Source organism: Peromyscus maniculatus, chromosome 1, assembly GCF_049852395.1.
Source record: "Peromyscus maniculatus bairdii isolate BWxNUB_F1_BW_parent chromosome 1, HU_Pman_BW_mat_3.1, whole genome shotgun sequence".
In the NCBI taxonomy this organism is placed as follows: Eukaryota; Metazoa; Chordata; class Mammalia; order Rodentia; family Cricetidae; genus Peromyscus; species Peromyscus maniculatus.
The window spans coordinates 2,115,649-2,139,151 of NC_134852.1; the positions used below are offsets into that span (position 1 = coordinate 2,115,649).

The 23,503-nt window shown below is 37.4% G+C and overlaps 1 protein-coding gene across 8 annotated transcripts in view; it reads right to left on the minus strand.

Moving 5' to 3' along the window:
- Positions 1–2,679: 2,679 nt before the first annotated feature.
- The window catches only part of LOC102906765 (vomeronasal type-2 receptor 116-like), a 35,461-nt gene continuing 14,637 nt past the window's right edge, over positions 2,680–23,503 (minus strand). The window contains exons 1-7 of one of the 8 annotated variants that reach the window (XM_042269751.2): positions 19,611–19,809; positions 19,130–19,136; positions 16,849–17,140; positions 15,810–16,607; positions 14,263–14,490; positions 6,961–7,084; positions 2,680–3,584 (exon numbers count right to left, since the gene is read on the minus strand). In XM_042269751.2, the coding sequence (XP_042125685.2) occupies positions 2,680–3,584; positions 6,961–7,084; positions 14,263–14,490; positions 15,810–16,607; positions 16,849–17,140; positions 19,130–19,136; positions 19,611–19,809 (2,553 nt within the window). The other 7 variants (XM_042269753.2, XM_042269755.2, XM_042269752.2 and 4 more) reach the window with 7 other exon arrangements.

Below are 23,503 nucleotides of genomic sequence, written 5' to 3' on the forward strand. Positions count from 1 at the left end.
AACCAATCATTATTAAGGGGAAGATAATGTAAATATTTGATTTTCAAAATATGGTCTTCCTTCGCAAGCCTCACTTCACGTACATCGATTTCTTGTGTTGATTGTTTTCTTCTGTTTTTCCCATGATTTCATGTAATTTCTCATTTCACATTGCAGTACTGGCAGGAAAGAAATCTAAACCTATCTAAGCCTACTAAACCTATCACTTCAGTATGTAAATATTCCAGCATATCTGAAGCCTGAAAACAAGACCTTAAGTAGCTTTTATGAATATAATGAAAGTTCTTAATGATTAGTTGATTAAATCCTTTAAAGAAATGCAGGAAATGAATGGATAGAAAGCAGAAGCTAAATGACTCAGAAAACTAGGGAAGTAGAAAACAGAACTGACTAAAATAACATAGAAAAAAATCAATGAATTGATGTATAAATATTCTGCAGTGTTCATAGATCAATGTCTAGCCCAGTCAACACCAGATTCTTCCTCTGGTAACTACTGGAAGCATATGCAGAAAGGAGACCAACAGCCAAACATTAATTAGAGCAAAGGGAACCCTGGAGCAGACAAGGCAGAAGGATTATAGGAAGCAGAGGTGTCAAGGAAAGCAGGAAAACATGTTCCACAGAATTAAACAAGCAGGGCTTATAGGGGCTCACAAGAACTGAAGAAGAAATTACAGTGACTGTATGGGTCTGTGCTAATTCTTCTGACTGGAGTTTGTGGTACTCTTAACAGTGAAAGATAGGTGTCTTTGAAAATATTGTCTCCTCATGAGACATTTTGCTTCCTATTAAGTTGCTTCATCCAGCCTTGACATGAGGGATTTTTCCTAGTTTTATTGTCACTTGTTATGCTGTTTGTTTGACCTCCTTGGGAGGCCTGCCCACTTATAAAGTTGCTCAACATCCCTAATCATCAGGGAAATGAAAACCAAAACAACTCTGAGATACCACCTTAAGCCTGTCAGAATGGCGAAGATAAAAAATACTGAAGACACTTTATGCTGGAGAGGATGTGGAACTAGGGGAACTCTCCTCCACTGCTGGTGGGAATGCAAGCTTGTACAACCACTTTGGAAATCAATATGGCGCTTTCTTAGAAAATTGTGAATCAGTCTCCCCCAAGATCCAGCTACACCACTCTTGGGCATATACCTAAGAAGTGCTCAATCATACCAAAAGGTTAAGCCATGGATCTAATGAAGAGTGTAGGCGTGTAGTGGGTAGAACAGAATGAAATGGAGGAAAGGGTAGCTGTGCTCAGGATGTGAGAATAATAATGATTGAAAAAGAAATCCAGGAAAACAAAACAAAACAAAATAACAGGAAGTAAATAAAACAGTTCTAGAACTTAAAATTGAAATGAAATCAATAAAATAATTGATCAAAAATGAAATAATTCTGAGAATAAACAAACATTTTGGAATTCAAACAGAAACAATACAGGCAAACTTCACTATCATTGCAGACAATTCCAACTCAAGTTTTCATGTATCTTCAGAGAAAAATATTCAGCTTCATAGAGAAAAACCACAACAAAAAATACAGAATTGCTGAAATACTTATGAAAAAGTAATTAAAAATTTGGGAAGGTTGACAATTCCTGATTTCAATTTGACAAAAAGTGACAATAATAAAACAGCATAGTATTAAAATAAAAAGGGACAAATTGATCACCGGAATCTAATTGACATCCTAGATATAAATTTACACACCCATGGACACCTGATTTTGATAATAAGATACAAAAAACACATTTGAAAAAATAAGGAATTTTCAACAAATGTCTACATTTAGAAGACACCCTGTATAAAGTGTCTTACTTAAAAGCAGATACCCTGAACAAACAGAAAATAAAGTGAGAAAGAACCTTGAAGTCATTGCAATTGGAGAAGAATTTCTAAATAGAACACTATTAATGCACACGGTGAGACCAGCAACTAACAAACAGGGCCTCATGAAGATGAAAAGCTCCTCTAAGGCAAAGGACACTATCCATGAGTCAAAGCAGTAGCCTAAGGAATGGAAAGAAGGCTTTTACCATCTCCACACCTGATAGAGGACTTATATCCATAATACATGAACAACTCAAAAGACTAGGTAAAAAAGAAAAAAATAATTCAATTTTCAAATACAATAGTTATCTAATCCCAGAATTTACTAAAGAGGAAACTCAAATTGCTGAGAAAAACTTAAAGAAATGTTATTTTGTCTTGTCTTACTATAAAATGTTTTGGTATCTTTGGTTCTTTTCTTTTGAAGTCCTTCTCTTTTTGGAAGTTTTATTGGAGGCATGGTGGATGTGGGAGAGTGTGTGCTTAGGGAAGAGTTGTGTGTGAGAACAACACACTGGGTTTAGTCTCACCATTGTGTTATCAAAGTCTCACATTCACTCAGATATCAAAAGAAGAACACAGTTTATTAGAAACATTATTGTATATTAGAGAAAGAAGAGAGCTTGAACAGTGGAATGTTGTTTAATAGCCAGGTCTTGTGGAAAGGTGGTTGATTGGAATTTTATAAGAGACAATGTACAGAAAAGCAGTATTCATGACAAATCAGGGCATCATCATTAGAAGAATGGTTGAGAGTCACAAGCTAATGCATCTTGTAATGTATCCTAAGAGATGGTTCTGTACCAATACTAAAGCTGTCAGTTTCAGTTAAGGAAATGTCAGTTCAGAATGATGTTTTCTCCTTTAACTTTTGAAGAGAATTTCTCCCTGGTCTTAATAAAATTATGTAGCACTTGGGGAAAAAGATGCATCCCAGCAGGCCAACACTGGAGGCCAGGATGGAGAAGACTTCCACAGCCACCATGACCTTACCCTTGGTGCTGTGGTAGACAGGGAGAAAGGTGACCCAGACACTGCAGAACAACAGCATGCTGAAGGTCAGCAACTTGGCTTCGTTGAATTTGTCAGGGAGATTCCTGGCCAAGAATGCCACAATGAAGCTTCCCAAAGCAAGGGAGCCATGGTATCCCAAGACACAGTAGAATGCAGTAACTGAGCCCTTGTCACACACAATGATGATTTGGCCATGCACTGAGTGTGCATCAGTTTCAATAGAGGGAGGAGAAACTCCCAGCCAGATTACAGACAGAATAGTTTGGATGAGGGTACAGATGGCAATGATATAGTTGGGAGCCCCTGAAGTCAGGTAGAACCTCAACTTTCTTCCAGGGGCTGTGACCTTGAAAGCCAGAACAACAGTAACTGTTTTGGCCAACACAGTGGAAACAGCCACAGTGAATACAAATCCAAATGTGATTTGCTGCATTACACAGGTAGCTGAGTTGGGTTGGCCAATAAAGAGCAAGGGGCACAAGAAACAAAACATGAGTGAGATGAGCAATATGTAACTCAGATTCCGGTTATTGGCCTTCACAATGGGAGTATCATGGTGCTTGACAAAGACCCCAAAAATCAGAACTGTGAATGCAGAGAACCACAAGGCCATTAAGGCAAGAGCCATCCCCAAGGGATCTTTGTAATTCAGAAAGATCACTGCTTTGGGAATGCACTGGCCCTGCTCTCTGTTGGCATACTGGTCCTCTGGACACCTCACACATTTATCCACATCTGATGGAGAGAGAAATGTATGATTAGTGCATGACAAGACATTTCAATTAAGTGTGTTGAAGAAGCATTGCAATATCTGCATTTGTTTCTGATGATTTATTTGATGGACATTGCTGCATAGCAATGCTTCCATTTCAAAATATCCATTGTCTTTTGAGGAATGAAATCAAACAATCATTATGTTTTCTATTTAACTGAGTGTTGATGATGCCATTTGCTATATTATCAGAAAGCACAGCTATTTTAAGTAATTCTGAATACCATGATGAAAGGACTTAAACTGGTGAATTGAAAGAGGATAAAATCATTAACCATTGTTTTGCACAGAGTTTATTTTAATGTATCAGATCCCATGGTTGTAGTGCCTCCTGATGTCTTTCTGTGTGTTTTATGACCACTGTTCCTGTAATTGATAGAGACTGTGTTTCCTATTTGGACATGTCCTGTGATATGCTTTCTACTTTCAAATTACCAGCCCCAAACCACTGACATAGAAGAAATAATAAACAGAATCAGTAGGACCCATGGAGTCTGCACAATTCAAGAACAAGGTCTCAAACAAAGTATATTTATTTGCACCAGAGGACTGTGGCCAGGAAATAGGAGGCAAAAACAAGAGACAGAGAATGAAGGAGAAGGGTAAAGCAACAAAAGAGAGAGGGGGAAAGGATCTTAGGTCAGGGAGGACAAAGAACTGCCTCTGAATAGAGAGGACAGAGATGTGGCCTTTAGGAAAATGGAAGTTTATGAAGGAAACATGGGAACCCCAGGTTAGGATGAAGTTTTCAATTTTGATTGGACATGTTAATTAGGAGATCTTCAGGGGAGTTTTTGCTAGTTGAACTTCAATACTTTGGTAGCTTGACCTTGATGACCTCAGGAAAAAATGTGGCTAAATAAGGGAATAGACCCTGGTGGCTAGCTTTAGGAATGTAGCCCCAGTTAGGGGTTCTATTGCTGTAAAGTAAATCATAACCACAGTAGTTCTTATAAAAGAAAAGATTTAAATGTGTGGCTTATAGTTCAGAGGCTCAGTCCATTTTTATCATGGTGGGCCATGTTTGCTATTCAGGCAGACATGGTGCTGGAGAAGAAGTTAAGCATTTTCCATCATTTGACCCATAGGTAACATAAAGTAAGCTGTCTCATTCTGTATGGCTTTAGCATTTAAGGGGCCTTGAAGTCTGCATCCACAGTGACAAACTTCCTCCAATAAGACTACACCTTCCCCATCAAGACCACACCTTATGATGGGGCCAATTTCATTCAAAATTTCACTGGAATCTAATGGATTTTAGCAAGGAAAAGGGAATGGGGAAGTAGCCATATTTGCCATAATCAGCCTCACTAAAGTCCCTTCAGGATCAGTAAGTTGGGTGTGTGTTTGTTTAAGTGTATGTGTGTCTACATGTAAAAATAACAACAGAGCTCAAATATGAGAGTGGTTGTGTTTATATGAGGAAAATAGAAGGATAAGAATGAGAGAAGAATATTACATAAATATAATTTTTATGTTTTAAAATGCAAAAGTTAAATAAACCAAATAAATATGTCCTCAGTTGTATCCCAACCTGGCATTAGGAATGCTTTATCCCTGTGTCTTGTTCATAAGAATCACTAACCCTAACCCAAAGGTGGAATTCTCTGTATATACTTATCATTTAAATGAGCTACATCTTGATTCCATCATCTTTGGGAATAGACAACCACTTTCCTCCTTCACTAATTTCCATCTATGTGACTGTCAGATTATTTTAGTGTACTCAAGTGTGAGGTAGATATTGATACAATACCATGAGCACAATAAAGGAAGAAAATTCAAACAAGAGCAACAGCACAGAAGATTTGTTGTGAGGAATATTAATCCATCCATAAATTGTAATCTCCACCAAGTAAAGTTTATGAAATGAGGCTACACTTTCTTTGAATCATTGGATAATTGAATACAGAGACGATGTGCTTCTAGATTTCAAGTCTTTTTATCTAGAACAATAAATTTATGGACACATGTATTTAGTTAATTTGTTTAGTGGAATGGAATGTGGTCTCAGTTGTGAGGAAAAATGTACTGCTCTTGGAGAAGAACTGTATTCAGTTCCAAGAACCCATCCTGGGCGTCTCATAACTGGATGTAACTCTAACTACAGGGGCCTTGGTTACTTTTCATGTGCACCTGCAATTGTGTATACGTAACCACATACATAACCATAATTAAAGAAATGATAGAAATATTTTTTGTTAATTGTTGCTGTATTTATTGTTGCAATACCCTTTACTCTTATATGTTTTTATATTTAAAACAGTTTCATTACAGTTTGTGTGATTAAATTAGAGTATGTTGTATGTGTGAGTGCACAGAGATCAGAACATGACTTCTAGAGGTTGTAAACCTCTTCCTACTATATGGGTCCTAGGGATGAATTCATCAGCAGATTAAGTAGCAAGGTGTTTGATTTCTGAATCATCTTTAATGGCCATAAATGTCCTTTGCTGTCTTTCATTATAAAGGATGACAGGTACTATGAGAGAAAGCCTATGTGTCTGCCATTTTTCTGTAACCAACTCTAAACAAACAATCATTTAACTAACATGGGCTGTGTAGGTGACATCACCATTTGAATAACTGTGGCTTGTTGCTTTCATACAAAACCATTTTAATCTCCTACTTTTTGACATTATTAACTGTGTGCTGTATATAAACAAATTGACTATAGGTCTCAATACTTCTACATTCTGTGTCAACACTTATCCACAATTCCCTAGATTTCAAATCATATTGAACCTTTAAAATTGGGGCTCTCTGGATATTGCTTGAAATCTTCCTTATAATACTTGATTTTTTTTATAATTTTCAAAGCAATTATTTCCAATCTTTATTAATCTTACAGAGGACTTAGATTTGGTTTCTAGTACCCACATGAAAGTGTTCAATGGGTCTGATACCCTAGTCTTTTCTCCATTGATTTCCTGCATGTACATGGTAAATATAAAATTATGTAACATCACATACAGACATGGAAGTAGAAAAAAAATTAAAGATTCATGACTGAAATCTAATCTACATGTAGTTCCAGAGAGGATTTTTCACTAGTTAAGACATTGTATAGGATCCTCTCATTTTTTAGTTTGATTATTGAATGTTTCTTTGAGAAAAGGTCACTTACAATGGGTTTTCAACGAGTCAAACATGTATGTCACAGCATAGCATAACATGTTAATTAAAGTGACATTGTTAATAATAATAGTTCTATAAAAACTATCTTGGGAATGTGATCTGGCTTATTTTTACATACATCTTTTAGAATCTTTTGTCATTCCAGTGTGTTTGGGAGAAGATGATCTATGTGAAGGATTTATCTCAGCAGCAAACACTTACTTGTCTCATTAGAAACTTCATTTTCTGGGCAGGGGATGCAATCAAAACAGCAGGCTGCAATTCCCTCATGCAAGAATTTTCTAAATCCAGGACCACAATCAGCACTGCACACAGAGGGTGGCATCTGAGGAAAATCAGACATACGCTGCTATCAGGAGTTTTACATACTCCTCCCATAACTGTATTACATTAGCATGTTAAAATATTGATAAGACTATTTTACATACACCAAATGAGTGACCACATTAAACTTAGTATGTTTTATAATGCCCCAAAAGCAAATGTATGAAAACAATCTGATGTAAAATTGAGCAGCTTCCCAATCTTAGAAATTGAGAAATAAAAAAAGGGTTGTTTGCTGTGGGCAAACACCACAGAGTGCAAACTAATTTTTCTACTTAATTTTCATTACGTTGACAGAAAGATCATTGAAAAGTTAGAGAAAACTCTAACTAAAATATTTCTCTCCAAGGAAGTAGCTGCTCTCATATTATTTATGCATTTTATTAATGGGTAATTCATGTAGGAGTGCCCAGTCCACTGTGGGCAGTGCTCTCTTTATGCAGGGCTATTTGGGAGATCAAGCAAAGCAAGCCATTGAGCAGTTTTCCTTCAGAATTTACTTGCAGTCTCCAGATTTCTACTTTGTCTTCCTTTTACTGTAACCCATGATTCTAATCAACCCTTCCTCCGCAGTTTGGTGATGGTCAGTGTTTAGTCACAGCAACGGTGTAGCAAGCTAGGATAAATGGATATCGGAAATATGGGAAATAAATATCTCTTCAAACCTCTAATAGGAAACAAGAACTCCAATAAATACCACTGCAAAGCATGACAAATAAATTGTAAAGAAAAAACTGCTAAATAGGCAGAGCCTGGTGCATTTGTGAAGAAGTGCTGGGCTGGTTTGTATGGAGCTTAACGTGCAATGTTTCCTGAGGTCAAAGTGCCTTACAAAGGCTGCAAGTATTTGGGGAACTGGAATAAAAGTTAGATAGTTTAAGTTAATTAACGGATTTCTTTAAGTTTATAATACAAAAACTTTGTATTGATCAAAACCTGGTGATAGTGATCTATATACTGGTTTAGACAGCTGCTGATTATTGCATACTCACTTTGCATTCTTTATTGTGTATTGAGTTCTGTATCAAAATCACATGGCCTCTAACTCTTTCTACACATTTTGTTTATTTCCAAATATTCTTTTTTTGCTGTGGTTTTCTTTTTTTTCCTAGGGCACCTGTTTTTTATTTTATTTTACGATACTATTCAGTTCTACATAATAGCCACAGATTCCCTTGTTCTCTCCCTTCCTGTCCCCCTCCCCTTCCCCCCCAGCTCACCCCCCCATGCCCACCTCCTCCAGATCAAGGTCTCCCCCAAGGACTGGGATCGACCAGATAGACTCAGTCCAGGCAGGTCCAGTCCCCTCCTCCCAGATTGAGCCAAGCGTCCCTGCGTAAGTCCCAGGTTTCAAACAGCTAACTTATGCAACGAGCCCAGGACCTGGTACCACTGCCTAGATGCCTCCCAAACAGATCAAGCCAATCAACTGTCTCACCTATTCAGAGGGCCTGATCCAGTTGGGGGCCCCTCAGCCTTTGGTTCATAGTTCATGTGTTTCCATTCATTTGGTAATTTGTCCCTGTGCTTATCCAACCTTCGTTTCAACAATTCTTCCTCATATACACCCTCCTCTTTCTCACTAATTAGACTCCCAGTGCTCCACCACGGGCCTAGCCGTGGAAGTCTGCATCCAGATTTCTCAGTCCTTGTATGGGGTTTCTGGCACAACTATTAGGGTGTTTGGCCATCCCATCACCAGAGTAGGTCAGTCCCAGCTGTCTCTCGACCATTGCAAACAGTCTTTTGTGGGGGTATCTTTGTGGATTTCTGTGGGCCTCTTTAGCTCTTTGTTTCTTCCTTTTCTCATGTGGTCTTCATTTACCATGGTCTCCTATTCCTTGTTCTCCCTCTCTTTTCTTGATCCAGCTAGTTTTCTTGAAATAGGTTCTCACAATGTATTGCTGGTATACCTCAACTATATATGTAGAATAGGTTAACTTAGATCACACATAGATCTGCCTCTCATGCCTCCTGAATGCTGGAATTAAAGTATGCTACCATTGAGCACATTTCTTACATTATTTCTGTATTTCATGTTTATCATTTCATCTTGTACTTGTTAAGTTTAAAGACAATTTTCAAGAAGAGTGGAGAAAATGTTTATCCTTCTTCAATTTCTTTTTGAAGAAATAATTTATTTTACTTCAACCAAAATTGCCTCTCCCTCCATTCATCCTGTTCCCTCTCCACACCTCCTTTCTACCACCCTATCTACTCCTCAGAAAGGGTAAGGGCTCCCATGGGAGTCAACAATGCATGGCATACCAAGTTGAGGCAGGACAAATTTCTTCCCCCCTGCATCAAGGCTGAGCAATTAATCCCACCAGAGGGTATAGTTTCCAAATCCATATCATGTACCAGGGACAGATCTTTGTCCCACTGCAAGGGCTACAAACAGACTCAGCTACATAATTATCACTCACATGCAAGGGGCTTAGTTAGGTACCATGGAGCGTCCCTAGCTGTATGTTTAGAGACCCTAAGCTCCTACTACTTGGGTTAGCTTTCTCTGTGTGTTGTCCTGTCATTATCTTGACCCAACTTGATGAAATAATTCCTCTACCCCTATTCAAGTGGACTGCCAGAGCTTGGCCCAGTGCTTGGCTATGAATATCTACATCTGCTTCTATAGTTATTGGATGAAAGTTCTATGAAAGAATTAAGGTAGTAAAACATCTGATTATAGGAGAAGGCCAGTTCAGGCACCCTCTCTAGGAGTCTTAGCTGAGGTCACTTTTGGAAAATCCTGGGAGTTTCTATGGCACCAGTTTTCTCCCTAACCCCATAATGCCATAATGCCCCACTCTATCAAGATGTTTCTTTTGTTGCTCTCCCTCTTCATCCCTCCTCCAACCGGACCATCCCAGCTCCTCATGTCTCCATCCTCTGTTCCCTTCCCTCTTCCTTTTACCCCTAGTTTATCCAGGAGGTATCATCATTTTCCGCTTCCTAGGGTGATCCATGTGTCCCTCTTAATGTCTTCCTTGTTACCTAGATTCTCTGGGGCTGTGGAGTTTAGCCCTATTTTTTTTTTTTTTGCTTTCCATCTAATATCCACTTTTGAATGAGGATGTACCATGTTTGTGTATCAGGGTCTGTGTTACATTGCTCAGGATGATTCCCCTCATCCAAAGAATGGATAAATAAAATGTGGTACACTTACACAATTGAGAATTACTCAGCAGAAAAAACAATGACATCGTGATATTTTCAGGCAAATGTGTGGAACTAACAATATCATCTCTGTCCAATTTCTGCTCATTTCTTTTGAGTGATGGTCTCTATATGCAACCCTAGCTCATATGGACTCTTTATGTATGCCAGACTAGCCATAAACTGAGAAGGTTTTGCCTGAGCCTCCCTCCAAGAGTTTTGATTAAAAATGTGCACTGCCACATACGACTGACCTCACTGAGAATTTTCATGGAAACTCTTTGAGTTTTTCTTCAATGTTTTCAATAGAAATGCCATGGGAAAAAATTTAAAGTGATTAGGCTGGAATAATAAAAAAGAAAACCTTATTATTCAGAATAACTTCCTTTTATTTTTGTCAGGTTCTTCTTTGTTTTAAATATTAAATCTGAATTGATGCTGAAGTTTGGTAAGAGCCCTATCTGCACATATTTGCATAATCACATAGTCCTGTGCTTGAGTATATTTTTGTGCAGCATTTACTTAGCAGATAAATCTGCATATGTTGAACCATCCTGTCCCTGGAATGTAGTCATGTTTGTCACAGGGAACAGATCTTTCTGGAGTGTTTTTTTAGTTACATCACTCAGTGTTTAGTTGAGAATATTTTCAATCCATGTCTATCCAGGTGTTTAGACTATCATTTTCTTTATTATAATCCATTTCCTCAAAATTATTTTCCTCTGTATTTACAGAAGGGATCTCTCCAAGTTTATAAGTGTGGTTTGTTTTTGGAAGTAAAAATGAATGTTGGTATTTACAAAACAATCTTTTTGCTTGTGTATTATGATTAGAGAATGAAAAGTTTAACATTGAATTGTTATTGATAATTATATGCTAATTATTTTCTATTTTGTTAATGCAACACATGATACAGTTTGATAACAGTTTTTTTCTCTCCAGTGTTCTCATGCTGTTTTTGTCTTCTAGGACCACTTTTATTTATCCTGATTTTCAGTGTGTAGTATTTCTTCATGTGTCTTCCATAGAAATGTTAGAGTGGTTATGAATTCTTATAACTTACATACCTCCCTGAACATTGGTATGTCTCTGTATTAGATAGGGTTCTCTAGAGTAACAGAAATTTTAAAGTGAATCTGACTCTGTCTCTCTGTAATCTATTAGGATGTCTTTTAGGATGTGGTCTAGCTAATCTAACAATTGCTAGGTATAAATAGTAAGTCCAGGAAAGTAGAAACTTCTCATTCCTTGATATGGAATGTCTCAGTTGATCTTTATTAAACACTTAGTTCCCATAAATTTAGCTTCTAATGCCAGTGAAGAAATGAAATCACTAGCAAGGTGAGAGCAAGCACACAAATAGCACAAGTTTCAATTTTCTGTGTCCTTATATAGGCGTCCAGCAGAGGGGATAGCCCAGATTAGAGGTCAATTTTCAAGATCAAATGCTTTAATTTAAAGTTGTGTCTTCCCTACTTAAGATCCAGATAAAAGATGTGTCTTTTCCCAGCTTTAAAGATGTCAGTTAAAGGCATGACTTACTTTTCTTTCTTTTTTTTTATTTCACAGACATGGTTGCTCTTTGTAGCCCTGGCTGCCCTGGAACTTGATTTGAGGAATAGCTTGGCCTTGAAATCAAAGATTCACCTTCCTCTGCCTTCAGAGTACTGGGATTAAGACATGTACCACCATCACTCGATATAAGGCATGTCTTCTTATCTTAAAGATCTGGATAACAAGTGTATTTTCCTACTTGAAATTAAGTAAAAAAAAAACTCTCAAGTATGCCTTCCATACTTTTTAACCTTTTTGAGGTTTAATAAATTCCACATGTAGCCAAGTTTATACCCATGAAGAGCCTCCATTGATTATAAAGGATAACTTTGTTGAGCATAGTAACTGGATTTGGCAGCTGTTTCTCTAACTACTTTAATTGCATCATTGATGCTCTCCCCTTTTAATAGAGTTCATGGCGGAATCTGCTGTTATCTGTCAGGGACCTTTTGAAGAAATGTGTTTCTTTCTCTGCAGCCTTTGTTTCCTTTCTTTTCTTTTATAATTGAAATTTTAAGTAAAAATGTCATGGGAAGATTTTCTTTTTCTGGTATGTATTTAGAATTTAAATGCTTCCTGTCTCTACATGTACACATATCTCCCAATATTTTGGAAAATTCCATTGTGTTTTACTAGATATATTGTTGATGTCTTGGTAAGTCCTTCTTCTTTTCTTCTGCTCATTGTTTGGAAATTTGTTCCTTTAATCCTATGCCCCTGGTCCCATATATCTTTCACTTGTCCTAATTTTTATCTTTGTCACAGTTTAAGTTTTCTAATTTTTCTGCCCTGTCTTCAAGTCTGCCATCTTGTCTCCAACTTGAAATATTCTGTTAGTGAGAATTTGTATTAGGATATTTATTGGATTTATTTTCCTTTATTTACATATTTTAGTTTGAATTTTTTCATTTGTTTATACCTTTTGAAATGTGTTTGTGATCTGCTCACTCAGTCCCTTATTGTATGCAAGTTTTTGTGATCTCATTGGATTCTTCTGGAGGTGATTTGTGTCCTCTTTGATATCCTGGAATACTGTTAAAGTCATTCTTTGAATTCTTACTTTTGTATGTCTTTGAACATACTCACATTTAAGCCTATGTCTCTGACATTTGGAGTTTTATTGATTTGATTTCTATATAATTTGTTCCTCTTTTCTGCATAGAAAATTTTATGTCTGGGAGTAGAGCACTGCTTGTATTGTTCCTAATCTTCTGTATGCCTCCAGTGGATGTTTTTGTAATGCTCAAGTGAACTTGGTTAGAAAACACTTGAAATTTCATTCCTGCTCTCTGAATGGATAGAAAGTGCAGTTTCTATACCTTCAGCTCATATGTCCTCTTCCCTGATAATAACTTTCCTTGTCATTCTGAAAAGTAATATTTTTCTAGATTTTATACTATCTGGTCTTCATGAGATACAACTTTATATCAAGAATGAATTTTTTTTTGAAGTTAGCTTCTTTAAATTTCAAGCTAAATTATAGACGGGAAGTTGGATTAGGATACCATAAAATTACCCACATCCCAAGTCATACCTATATCATACCAAGACTTATAATAGAAGAAATCATTTATAAATTTTCAAAAACCATTTATTTTGCTAATAACACTTCCTCCCCACACACATATGGAAATTAGACACACCCTTGTTTGGGGGACCATGAAAGAATTAGTGGGACAAAGAAACATTCCTCTAGTGAGCAATTTCGTTTACACAGTACAGGCTTCAGGACTGGAGAATTGGCTCAGCTATCTGTAACAATTACTAATCAGGTAAAAGGCCCAGTTTGATTTTTAGCACCCACTGTGTGGCCCAGCACTGTCTCCACTTCCCAGGGATCCAAGTCTATATGCATCTATATGCACCAGGCATACCAGTGTGGCAGGGACATATATGAAGGCAAGATATCCATACACATTAAATTGAAAAAAAGGAAAAAACAAAAAGAAAATTGTTATTATTTATAGGGTATCTAAATGCTTATGAAAATATTATCTTAATGTACCGTTAGAAATGTTGATCATTTAGAAGCCTGCTGATAAAAAGGATTAAAGCAAATTATATTATAAGAAATTATGTTTTGCATGTGTTTACTTAAATCCTCCTTACATTTAGCCTCAGTCTTTCAGCATCTATTTCACTAGAAAAAAGGAAAATCACTGTGTAGTAATCAGAATGGCTTCGAGAGGATATTGCTTACTTTACGAGAAATAAGGTAGTACAGTGGTAACAATCAATTTTGTTTATATAATAAAAACCAGAAACCTATTCTAGAGAGATAAAAATTCACAGTATGTGTGGCATGAATGTCTGAGACCCTCAAAGAATTAATGAAATGTCACATCAAAAAATGCAAAGAGAAAATATAAATTAGAGGCTAGAAAATGCTTCTCAATGAGACAATGTATTTCTCCACCTAATAATGTTACCACGGTGTTACAGAAATGATTACAGTTAGGTCAGACCCACCTGTCTATTTCCTGTGGACCACTCTATCACATCTTCATATATATTCAGCTGTTGACCATGTGGGAAATATGGACTATACTCCCCTATCTTCACCTTAAACCCAAATCCATTTGGGAAATTCCAAATCTGGAAAATGTCATACTCTCCCTGCTGGTTTTCTCTCTGGTTCATATTCACTTTTTCTCCAACAGGATTTTTGAAATGAGTCTTCCTCAGAAAGGAGTGCAGCTGAAAGAGAGACAGCATTCTATATTGTGTGTGCCCTTCCTTGATGTCAGAAAGCATATACTGATTTTATCTTAAAGGCAACATTATTGAAGGTGTCCAGGAGAGAAATACAATAAAAGTAAGTGGATAAATGAAAGTGTCATAACATTCCTAGAATTAAAGTTCTTTCAGGGGAAACTACAAAAAAGAAAACCAGACATACATACAGGTACCAAACATTGATATGAAAAATGCACACACACAGAATGAGAGAAAGACACACGGACTTAGAAAGAGACTCACATCCATACAGACGTAATACATCATACAGCAACATAAAACATACACACACTTACATATATATATATATATATATATATATATATATATATATATATATGTAAGATGTGCCTGAAAATACAGTCATAAATAGACAGACACATGAACACAGACACACAGAAACGTAGGAACACAGGCTCACACACAAATGCACACTTTTATAGACAAATACACACAAAGAGACGTACACAGATAAAAGCACCCACACAGAGAGACATTGACACAAGAAAATTTATGCTCCCATCAAAAGAGAGATTGACAAAGAATCAGATAGACACACTGAAAAGCAGATACACAAATGTTCTTGAAATACACAAAACACACAAATAGTCAAAAGCAGACAAGTGATAAAATAACACACAGGAAGATATATACAGAAACATATTCCCATACAGAAAGACACTGACACAAGACAAATTTATGCTCAGTTCCACAGATAGATATGCAGATAGACAGAAACACATATATACACAGCAACACAAATATACACACAGAAACATACACCCATACACAGTGGGAACCATCCATCCACACATAAAAATACACATGTATGTTCAGAAATGAATTATAGCACTCTTTCCTGCGTAATTACCCTCAGAGTGCCAAAAGATTTCCCCAGAGGCTACAATGGAAGACAATCTGTTGAGAACATTTAGAAAAAACATCTGATACACTGATTACCACATATTTGACAACTGATGAACAAGGGCTCTTCTTCTTTTCATGGAGTGGATTAATGAGGAAGGATTGTTAGGTTTCCGGTGTTGAGCAGGGACAATGATATTCAGATGATCTGTAAGATAATTACTAATATTCCTTGATAAATTGTGTCTTCCACTCCATTGCTTTTGCATTAAGATTTATAGCAACCTCTAGATTAGGATTTCAGAAATATGTCTATTTTATTAAACATTTACTGATCCAGTAAATCAGATCATCTGACAGACTGCAAGGCAATGATATTGATGACACAATATTTTATCCAACCGAAGAAACACTACCTTCAAGCAGTTTCCATAGTGTCCTTTCCCATCATCCACTTGTTGAAGAAGCATCTCATGGGCAGCATGGGCCACAGTGTACACAGCATTATATATGTCATAACTGTCATCACTAAAAGCCATGTCGAAAGGCTGTCTCATTAGCCATTGCAATGAAGCATTGGATGAACAATTCTTCAGTGTCTCACACTTAGAAGCTGAGACCTCACAGTTAAAATTCATCCATCCCAGCCTTGTGAGGTATTCATCTGAGTATTTGAGAGGATTCAGTGTCTGGACAAAATTTTTAAAACCAGAAATCTCAGAATGGTGTTGTGCAAAAGCTAGTGTCCCATAGTATGTGTCAAGTGTTAAGTCTCTCTTACTTGTAGTGACATCCCACTGTGAAGTGGTCATCCATATTCTCTTTATACCTAGAGATTCCCACATTCTAAAGCTCACAGCTAGAGTACTGTCTGTGTCACCATAAATGATAACTATATTTGTGGATGATGTCATGATTTGGTTATAATACACTTCTGCTCTTGACATGTATATGTGCATGTTGACTGGGATCATACTCACAAAGGCAAAGCAGACTGTATTTTTTTCCATCTCTCTTCTCAAATGTGATAGAAATTGGGTACCATGGTCATTGTCTAAGATGGCCAGTCCTATCCAGTTCCAACTGAAATGAAGCATCAAAGAAACCATGGCCAGGGGTAGAGCTGTGTCCTTGGGGGCCATCTGATACAGATAGGGAAATTTTTCGGGATCACTCAGGATAGGATGGAAAGGTCCATAAGTAAGCTGGAGGATCTAGGACACAGGGGGATGTATGAGGTAGCATGCACTTCTATAAAAATCTCTTACTGTTACTTCCTTCCTCATCTCAGTTTCAGAAAAGGAAATGAAGCCCCATCAAGTCTCTGAAAAGTACCCTTGACCACATTGTTTAACATAAGTGTGAGGCTAGTATCCTCCTTACACCCTTCTTTGCCTCTGGGAGTGGTACCAACAGAGTCACGATTTCTTGCAGACCACACCACAAATGTCTCACCTGTTGAGATCTGTAGGGGTCCAGGCTTGTCCCAACCTTTGCAGATGTTGCCCAGTCTGGTCCACTCAGCACTGTTATACACATAGTCTTTTCTTTACAATTATAATTAGGGAGAAATTGTTGATTTTTTTCAGAAAAAGGCATGCGACTGTATAATTTTGACACAGTCTTACACCCACCTTCAGGGAATTCAAATATGAATGACGTATTTGGCAAAAGATGAGGGTTCCTATTGACTTCATCCAGGGAAAAAGCTAAGGCCAATGGAAAGTATTTGTTTTCAGTTGGTGTTCTGGAAAAGGGTATGGTGTTTATTATGGACAGAGATTTACAGATAATACTTTGTAGTCAATAAAAGGACTATAGCAAACTGGATGATATTCCCAACCACCCCCAAATACTGAAACAAATGTCCTCTGCTCTGTGGTTGGAATGACATAAGAAGCTGGAAGCTTATAATAGCTTTTACATTTCATGAGAGTGCATCTCCCATAAATAACATGAGCCATTGGCATCTTCCACATACAGTAGTGTCCATTTCTGCCTTGGGAGTTCTTACTTAGCAGAGAAAGACAAAGACACAGTCTTTATCCAAGCAGCAATCCTGATAACGTCTTCACTTTGTAATTATCAAGCAATATGAAAAATACATGTGATGTGCAAATGAATGATATTATGGCATTTTCTTATGATTTTAACTGACTTGGCTAAGACAATTAAATAATGTTTTATGATCACACAATAGTTTGTACATTTGGCTCTTTTGTTTACAATTTTTTATAATCAGTGGGCAATCTAGTTAATATATACCTTCATATCCTTTTTGTCTTGTTGTTTTATTTTTCTGGTTTATCTAACGCAGGTTTAAAATTTTTATTTTGGAGATTTGTTTTTAAATAAATTTAAATACCGGAGATGTATTTGGTAAAGATATATGTCACTATTCATCTGTACGTATGGACAGTACTTTTGCTTATTTAGGCAATAGTTGGGAATGGATTATATGCTTTTGAATGACACCTTCTTCTAGAGCACACTGGCCTGGAATGTATGGGAAGATGTCTGCTCCAGATCCTGAGTGCAGAGATTAAGGGCATTTAGTACCTCCCCAGTATTGTTCACCTATTTTATGTTTTCACAGGCAAGTTAATATTCACACTTGGTATATCTGATCAACATATTTTTTTTCTAGTAAACATCTCCTGACTATCCACTTACACTAACACAGAATGCATATCCAACAGATATTTACATATGCCAGTATTAAATCTTTATAAAATAGAAGACTATAAAGTGTGAAATGTATGAAAGATTGTTTATGAGGGTATTTTTTTGTAATAAAAATGACTAATGTACAGTTGGGTGTGAACAATACCAACTTGTATTTCTGTTTATTGGAAGAATGATAACATAAGTTTCTTTATAGTCAATTCACATCATCTGACCAATAAATATTAAACATACTCATTCATTCTGAATGATTCATTCTGAGTTTAATACAATCTCATTTCCACTTAGAAATTGTACCACTGTGTTTTCTTTATGTATAAAAAATAAGATTTGCCCGTATATTTTAAAATAAAAATTACTTTAATGCTTATTTATTACAAGCCAGAAAAAAATATCATTGAAATTTTCAGTATCACACAACAGGAATTTGTGACTAGAACTTGTGATACTCAAACACTAAGTACTGCACATTAGCACTCAGAAACTTCAAATAACCGAGCCATTAGAGTTGGGCAGTGAGCCAAAGTAGTGTGTTTGATAACTGCCATCAACAATCTACCAAATGAAATGTGTAAATGCCCAGTTTCACAAAATATGCACATATAATAAGCATAATTACAGAAAGTAAGCATAGGAGGAAATTGGGATGTAAATGTCAGAGAATAAACAATTTAAATATAAAGAAAGAAGACAAATGTTTATTAAATAATGGCAAAGATGTGCAAATAGGTAACTCCTCTAACCCTGTTCTCAAGTGTCTCCAAGTAACTCCTACCACAGCCATCTATCAGGCAAGTGACAAGGGAAATGACAATCTCACTTTTCAAACAATGCAAACATATTATTTAAATTCTATAACTTCATTATTTACTAAATAGAGAGTGAAGAACTGAACTTGGAAATTAAAGGCCAGGGTTTGTACATGTATGTAAGTGAGGCACAGAGAAATAGGAAAACATGATATTCACAGTGAACATGTCTCCTACTTCCATTCTCGATGAGGCTTCAAAAGACATAATGGAACCACATTCAGAGCATCAGAAATAGTAACTGTACATCTATGTGAAAATTCTCTGCAGCTAATGTGCCACAAATATTAGTTGTCCTATCACAAGCATTAGGACCTACACAGTAATGGAGGGTCCATCAACTGACTCTACTCTATGACTGTTTACATGTATCCTGCTAGAATGATACTAATTGAAACAGAATTGTGGTCCACCTGATTAGTCATCACCTGCTACTGTGCTACAGAAACTTTGAAGAAGAAGGTTATATGTGATAGAACAAGGAAGAGTCCTTTCTTAACTCAGCTTCCAACCTTGTAAGTTGGAGTTGTAACTGAGAGGAAAACAGAAAACACTCTGGACAAAACAAAATGGAAAATAGCATTGAGTCTCTAAATAATTTTGGATATTTGTTGATATGCAGGTTGGGAAAAAGGGGGCAATGATTGAAAGCATTTCTCTGATCCTCTTCCTATATCCATCATGAAATATTGATGATGATAATTCATAAAACATAAAAGGAACTTATGTATATTAAATCATTGTTGAAATTCCCTTTTTCTATTGGCCATTGTGCTGCTGCAAGGGAGAAGACACAACCTGTCAACAAGTCTCCATCCTTGTCTTCATTCTGATTTATTCTCCAGGAGTCTCTGCGATGAATGAAACTGGACACAAGAAGTGGAATGCTCACGAGCAAGAAGAGGAAAGTCAAAGTGAACATATTTGTCCAGCTGTATGCCTGAGCAGTGTCAATTGTGACCAGCCATGCAGATATGCACATCAGATAGGCAGCCATGTATCCCCATCTGCTTTCATTTCTGTGGATGGATAGGAGACACCGGTGCAATTATGATTCTTTTTTTTTTCTGGTGTTTCCTTACTACTTAAACTATCTCTGACACTTTCTTCTCTGTGGCTCTGGATCTGATGTCAGCAGTCTATGCGATTAAATTTGAATGATAAATATGTATGAGGAGATTTCAAGTAGTTCCATGACATCACTCATCTTTGTGGAAATTAATGCCCCTGGCAGGATGAAATCTTCGGAAAATTAGGTACCATGAATGCCTCATCAATCCATTAATCTTAATGCCTTTAGATGGGTTGTCAGGAAATTTAATAGATGATGCACAGTGAGACATGCATTACTAGTTCAGGAGGACACAAAAAGTCAGAATACGTGGTTGCACACTGGGCAATGTATCACAAAGTACTTGCCAGGGTAAAGCAGATTCATATTTGGTGCAAGTGAATTCCACACAACATGTAGAGTGGGCCCTAGGCTACAAAAATGACACGCACAGAATATTTACCAAATCTTGTGTTTCTGTTCTCTTCAGATCCAATAATCAGGCCACACTCAGAGATTTTTTGAATTCCTCTGTTCCAAAACTATACAGCTCATCAAAGAATCACAGTTTATTTTTACATTAAATGTTGATTTTTAAATATTCAACAAAACCCAGAGAGAACACCAGACCACTGTTTCTCACTTAATATACTATATAAGACATATCGCTTCTACTCTTCCCAATCAAACATTATTAATGAAAAGACACATCAGAACAATTATCCACCATGATCATGTAGGCTTCATCCCAGGGATGCAAGGGTGGTTCAACATATGAAAGTCCATCAATGTAATACACCAAATAAACAAACTCAAAGAAAAAAAACCACATGATTCATCTCACTAGATGCAGAAAAGGCATTTGAGAAAATCCAACACACTTTCATGATAAAAGTCTTGGAGCGATCAGGAATACAGGGAACATACCTAAACATAACAAAGGCAATTTACAGCAAGCCAACAGCCAACATCAAATTAAATGGAGAGAAACTCAAAGCAATTCCACTAAAATCAGGAATGAGGCAAGGCTGTCCACTCTCCCCATACTTATTCAATATAGTACTTGAAGTTCTAGCCAGAGTAATAAGACAACATAAGGAGATTAAGGGGATACAAATTGGAAAGGAAGAAGTCAAGCTTTCCCTATTTGCAGATGACATGATAGTATACTTGAGTGACCCCAAAGATTCCACCCAGGAACTCATAAAGCTTATAAACACCTTCAGCACCATAGCAGGATACAAGAACAACTCAAAAAAATCAGTAGCCTTCCTATATACAATGGACAAAGAAGCTAAGAAGGCAATTAGAAATACATCACCCTTTACAATAGCCACAAATGACATAAAATACTTTAGGGTAACACTAACCAAGCAAGTGAAGGACCTATATGACAAGAACTTTAAGTCCCTGAAAAAAGAATTTGAAGAAGATGTCAGAAAATGGAAAGATCTCCCAAGCTCATGGATAGGCAGGACCAACATAGTAAAAATGACAATTTTACCGAAAGCAATCTACAGATTCAACGCAATCCCCATCAAAATACCAACACAATTCTTCAAAGACCTGGAAAGAATAATACTCAACTTCATATGGAAAAACAAAAAACCCAGGATAGCCGAAAGAATCCTGTACAATAAAACAATATCTGGAGGCATCACAATCCCTGACTTCAAGCTCTACTATAGAGCTACAGTAATACAAACAGCATGGTATTAGCATAAAAACATACATGTGGACCAATGGAATCAAACTGAAGACCCTGACATTAACCCACACACCTATGAACATATAATTTTTGACAAAGAAGCCAAAAGGTTACAATGGAAAAGGGAAAGCATCTTCAACAAATGGTGCTGGCATAACTGGATATCAACGTGTAGAAGGCTGCAAATAGATCCATATCTGTCACCATGCACAAAACTTAGTCCAAGTGGATCAAGGACCTCAACATAAATCCAGCTACTCTGAACCTGCTAGAAGAGAAAGTAGGAAGTAGTCTTGAACGCATTGGCATAGGAGATCACTTCCTAAATGTAACACCAGTAGCACAGACACTGAGAGAAACAATCAATCACTGGGACCTGAGAAACAATCAATCACTGGGACCTGAGAAGCTTTTGTAGAGCAAAGGATATGGTCAACAAGCAAAGCGACAGCCTACAGAATGGGAAAAGATCTATACCAACCCCACATGTGACAGAGGACTGATATCCAGAATATATAAGGAACTCAAGAAATTAGACATCAAAACAACCAACAGTCCAACTGAGAAAGGGGCTTTAGAACTAAACAGAGAATTCTCAACAGAGGAAACTCAAATGGCTGAAAGACATTTAAGGAATTGATCAACATCCCTAATCATCAGGGAAATGCAAATCAAAACAACCCTGAGATATCACCTTATGCCTGTCAGAATGGCTAAGATCAAAAACACTGATGACACTTTATGCTGGAGAGGATGTGGAACTAGGGGAACTTTTTTCCACAACTGGTGGGAATGCAAGCCCTTCAACTGAAGAATGGATAAATAAATTGTGGCACAAATAAATAATGGAATGCTACTCAGCAGAGAAAAACAATGACATCATGAGGTTTGCAGGCAAATGGATGGATCTAGAAAAAATCATCCTGAGTGAGGTAACCCAGACTCAGAAAGACGAATATGGTATGTACTCACTCACAGGAAGATACTAGATGTGGAACAAGGATGACTGGACTGCTACTCATATCACCAGTGAGGCTACCTGGAAAACAGAACCCCAAGAAAGACATGGAGAAATGGGTGAGATCTACATGAACAGCCTGGACATGAGTGGGAGCAATGAAGGGCAAGGGTCGAGGGAAAGAGAGTGGGAGATCCTAGGTGGATCAAGAAGAGACAGGGAGAACTAGGAATAAGAGACCATAATAAATGAAGACGACATGAGAAAAGGAAGAAACAAAGAGCTAAAGAGGCCCACAGAAATCCACAAAGATACCCCCACAAAAGATTGCTGGCAATGGTCGAGAGGCAGCCAGGACTGACCTACTCTGGTGATGGGATGGCCAAACACTCTAATAGTTGTGCCATAAACCCCATCCAAGGACTGAGGAATCTGGATGCAGACATCCAAGGCTTGGCCCCGGGAGGAGTGCTGGGAGTCTAATTAGTGAGAAAGAGGAGGGTTTATATGAGCGAGAATTGTTGAAACCAAGGTTGGATAAATCACAGGGACAAATAACCAAACAAATGGAAACACATGAACTATGAACCAAAGGCTGAGGGGCCCCCAACTGGATCAGGCCCTCTGAATAGGTGAGACAGTCGATTGGCTTGATCTGTTTGGGAGACATCTAGGCAGTAGTACCAGGTCCTGGGCTCACTGCATGAGATAGCTGTTTGAAACCTGGGACTTATGCAGGGAAGCTTGGCTCAATCTGGGAGGAGGGGACTGGACCTGCCTGGACTGAGTCTATCAGGTCGATCCCAGTCCTCGGGGGAGACCTTGATCTGGAGGAGGTGGGCAATGGGGGGGTGAGCTGGGGGGAAGGGGAGGGGGCAGGAAGGGAGAGAACAAGGGAA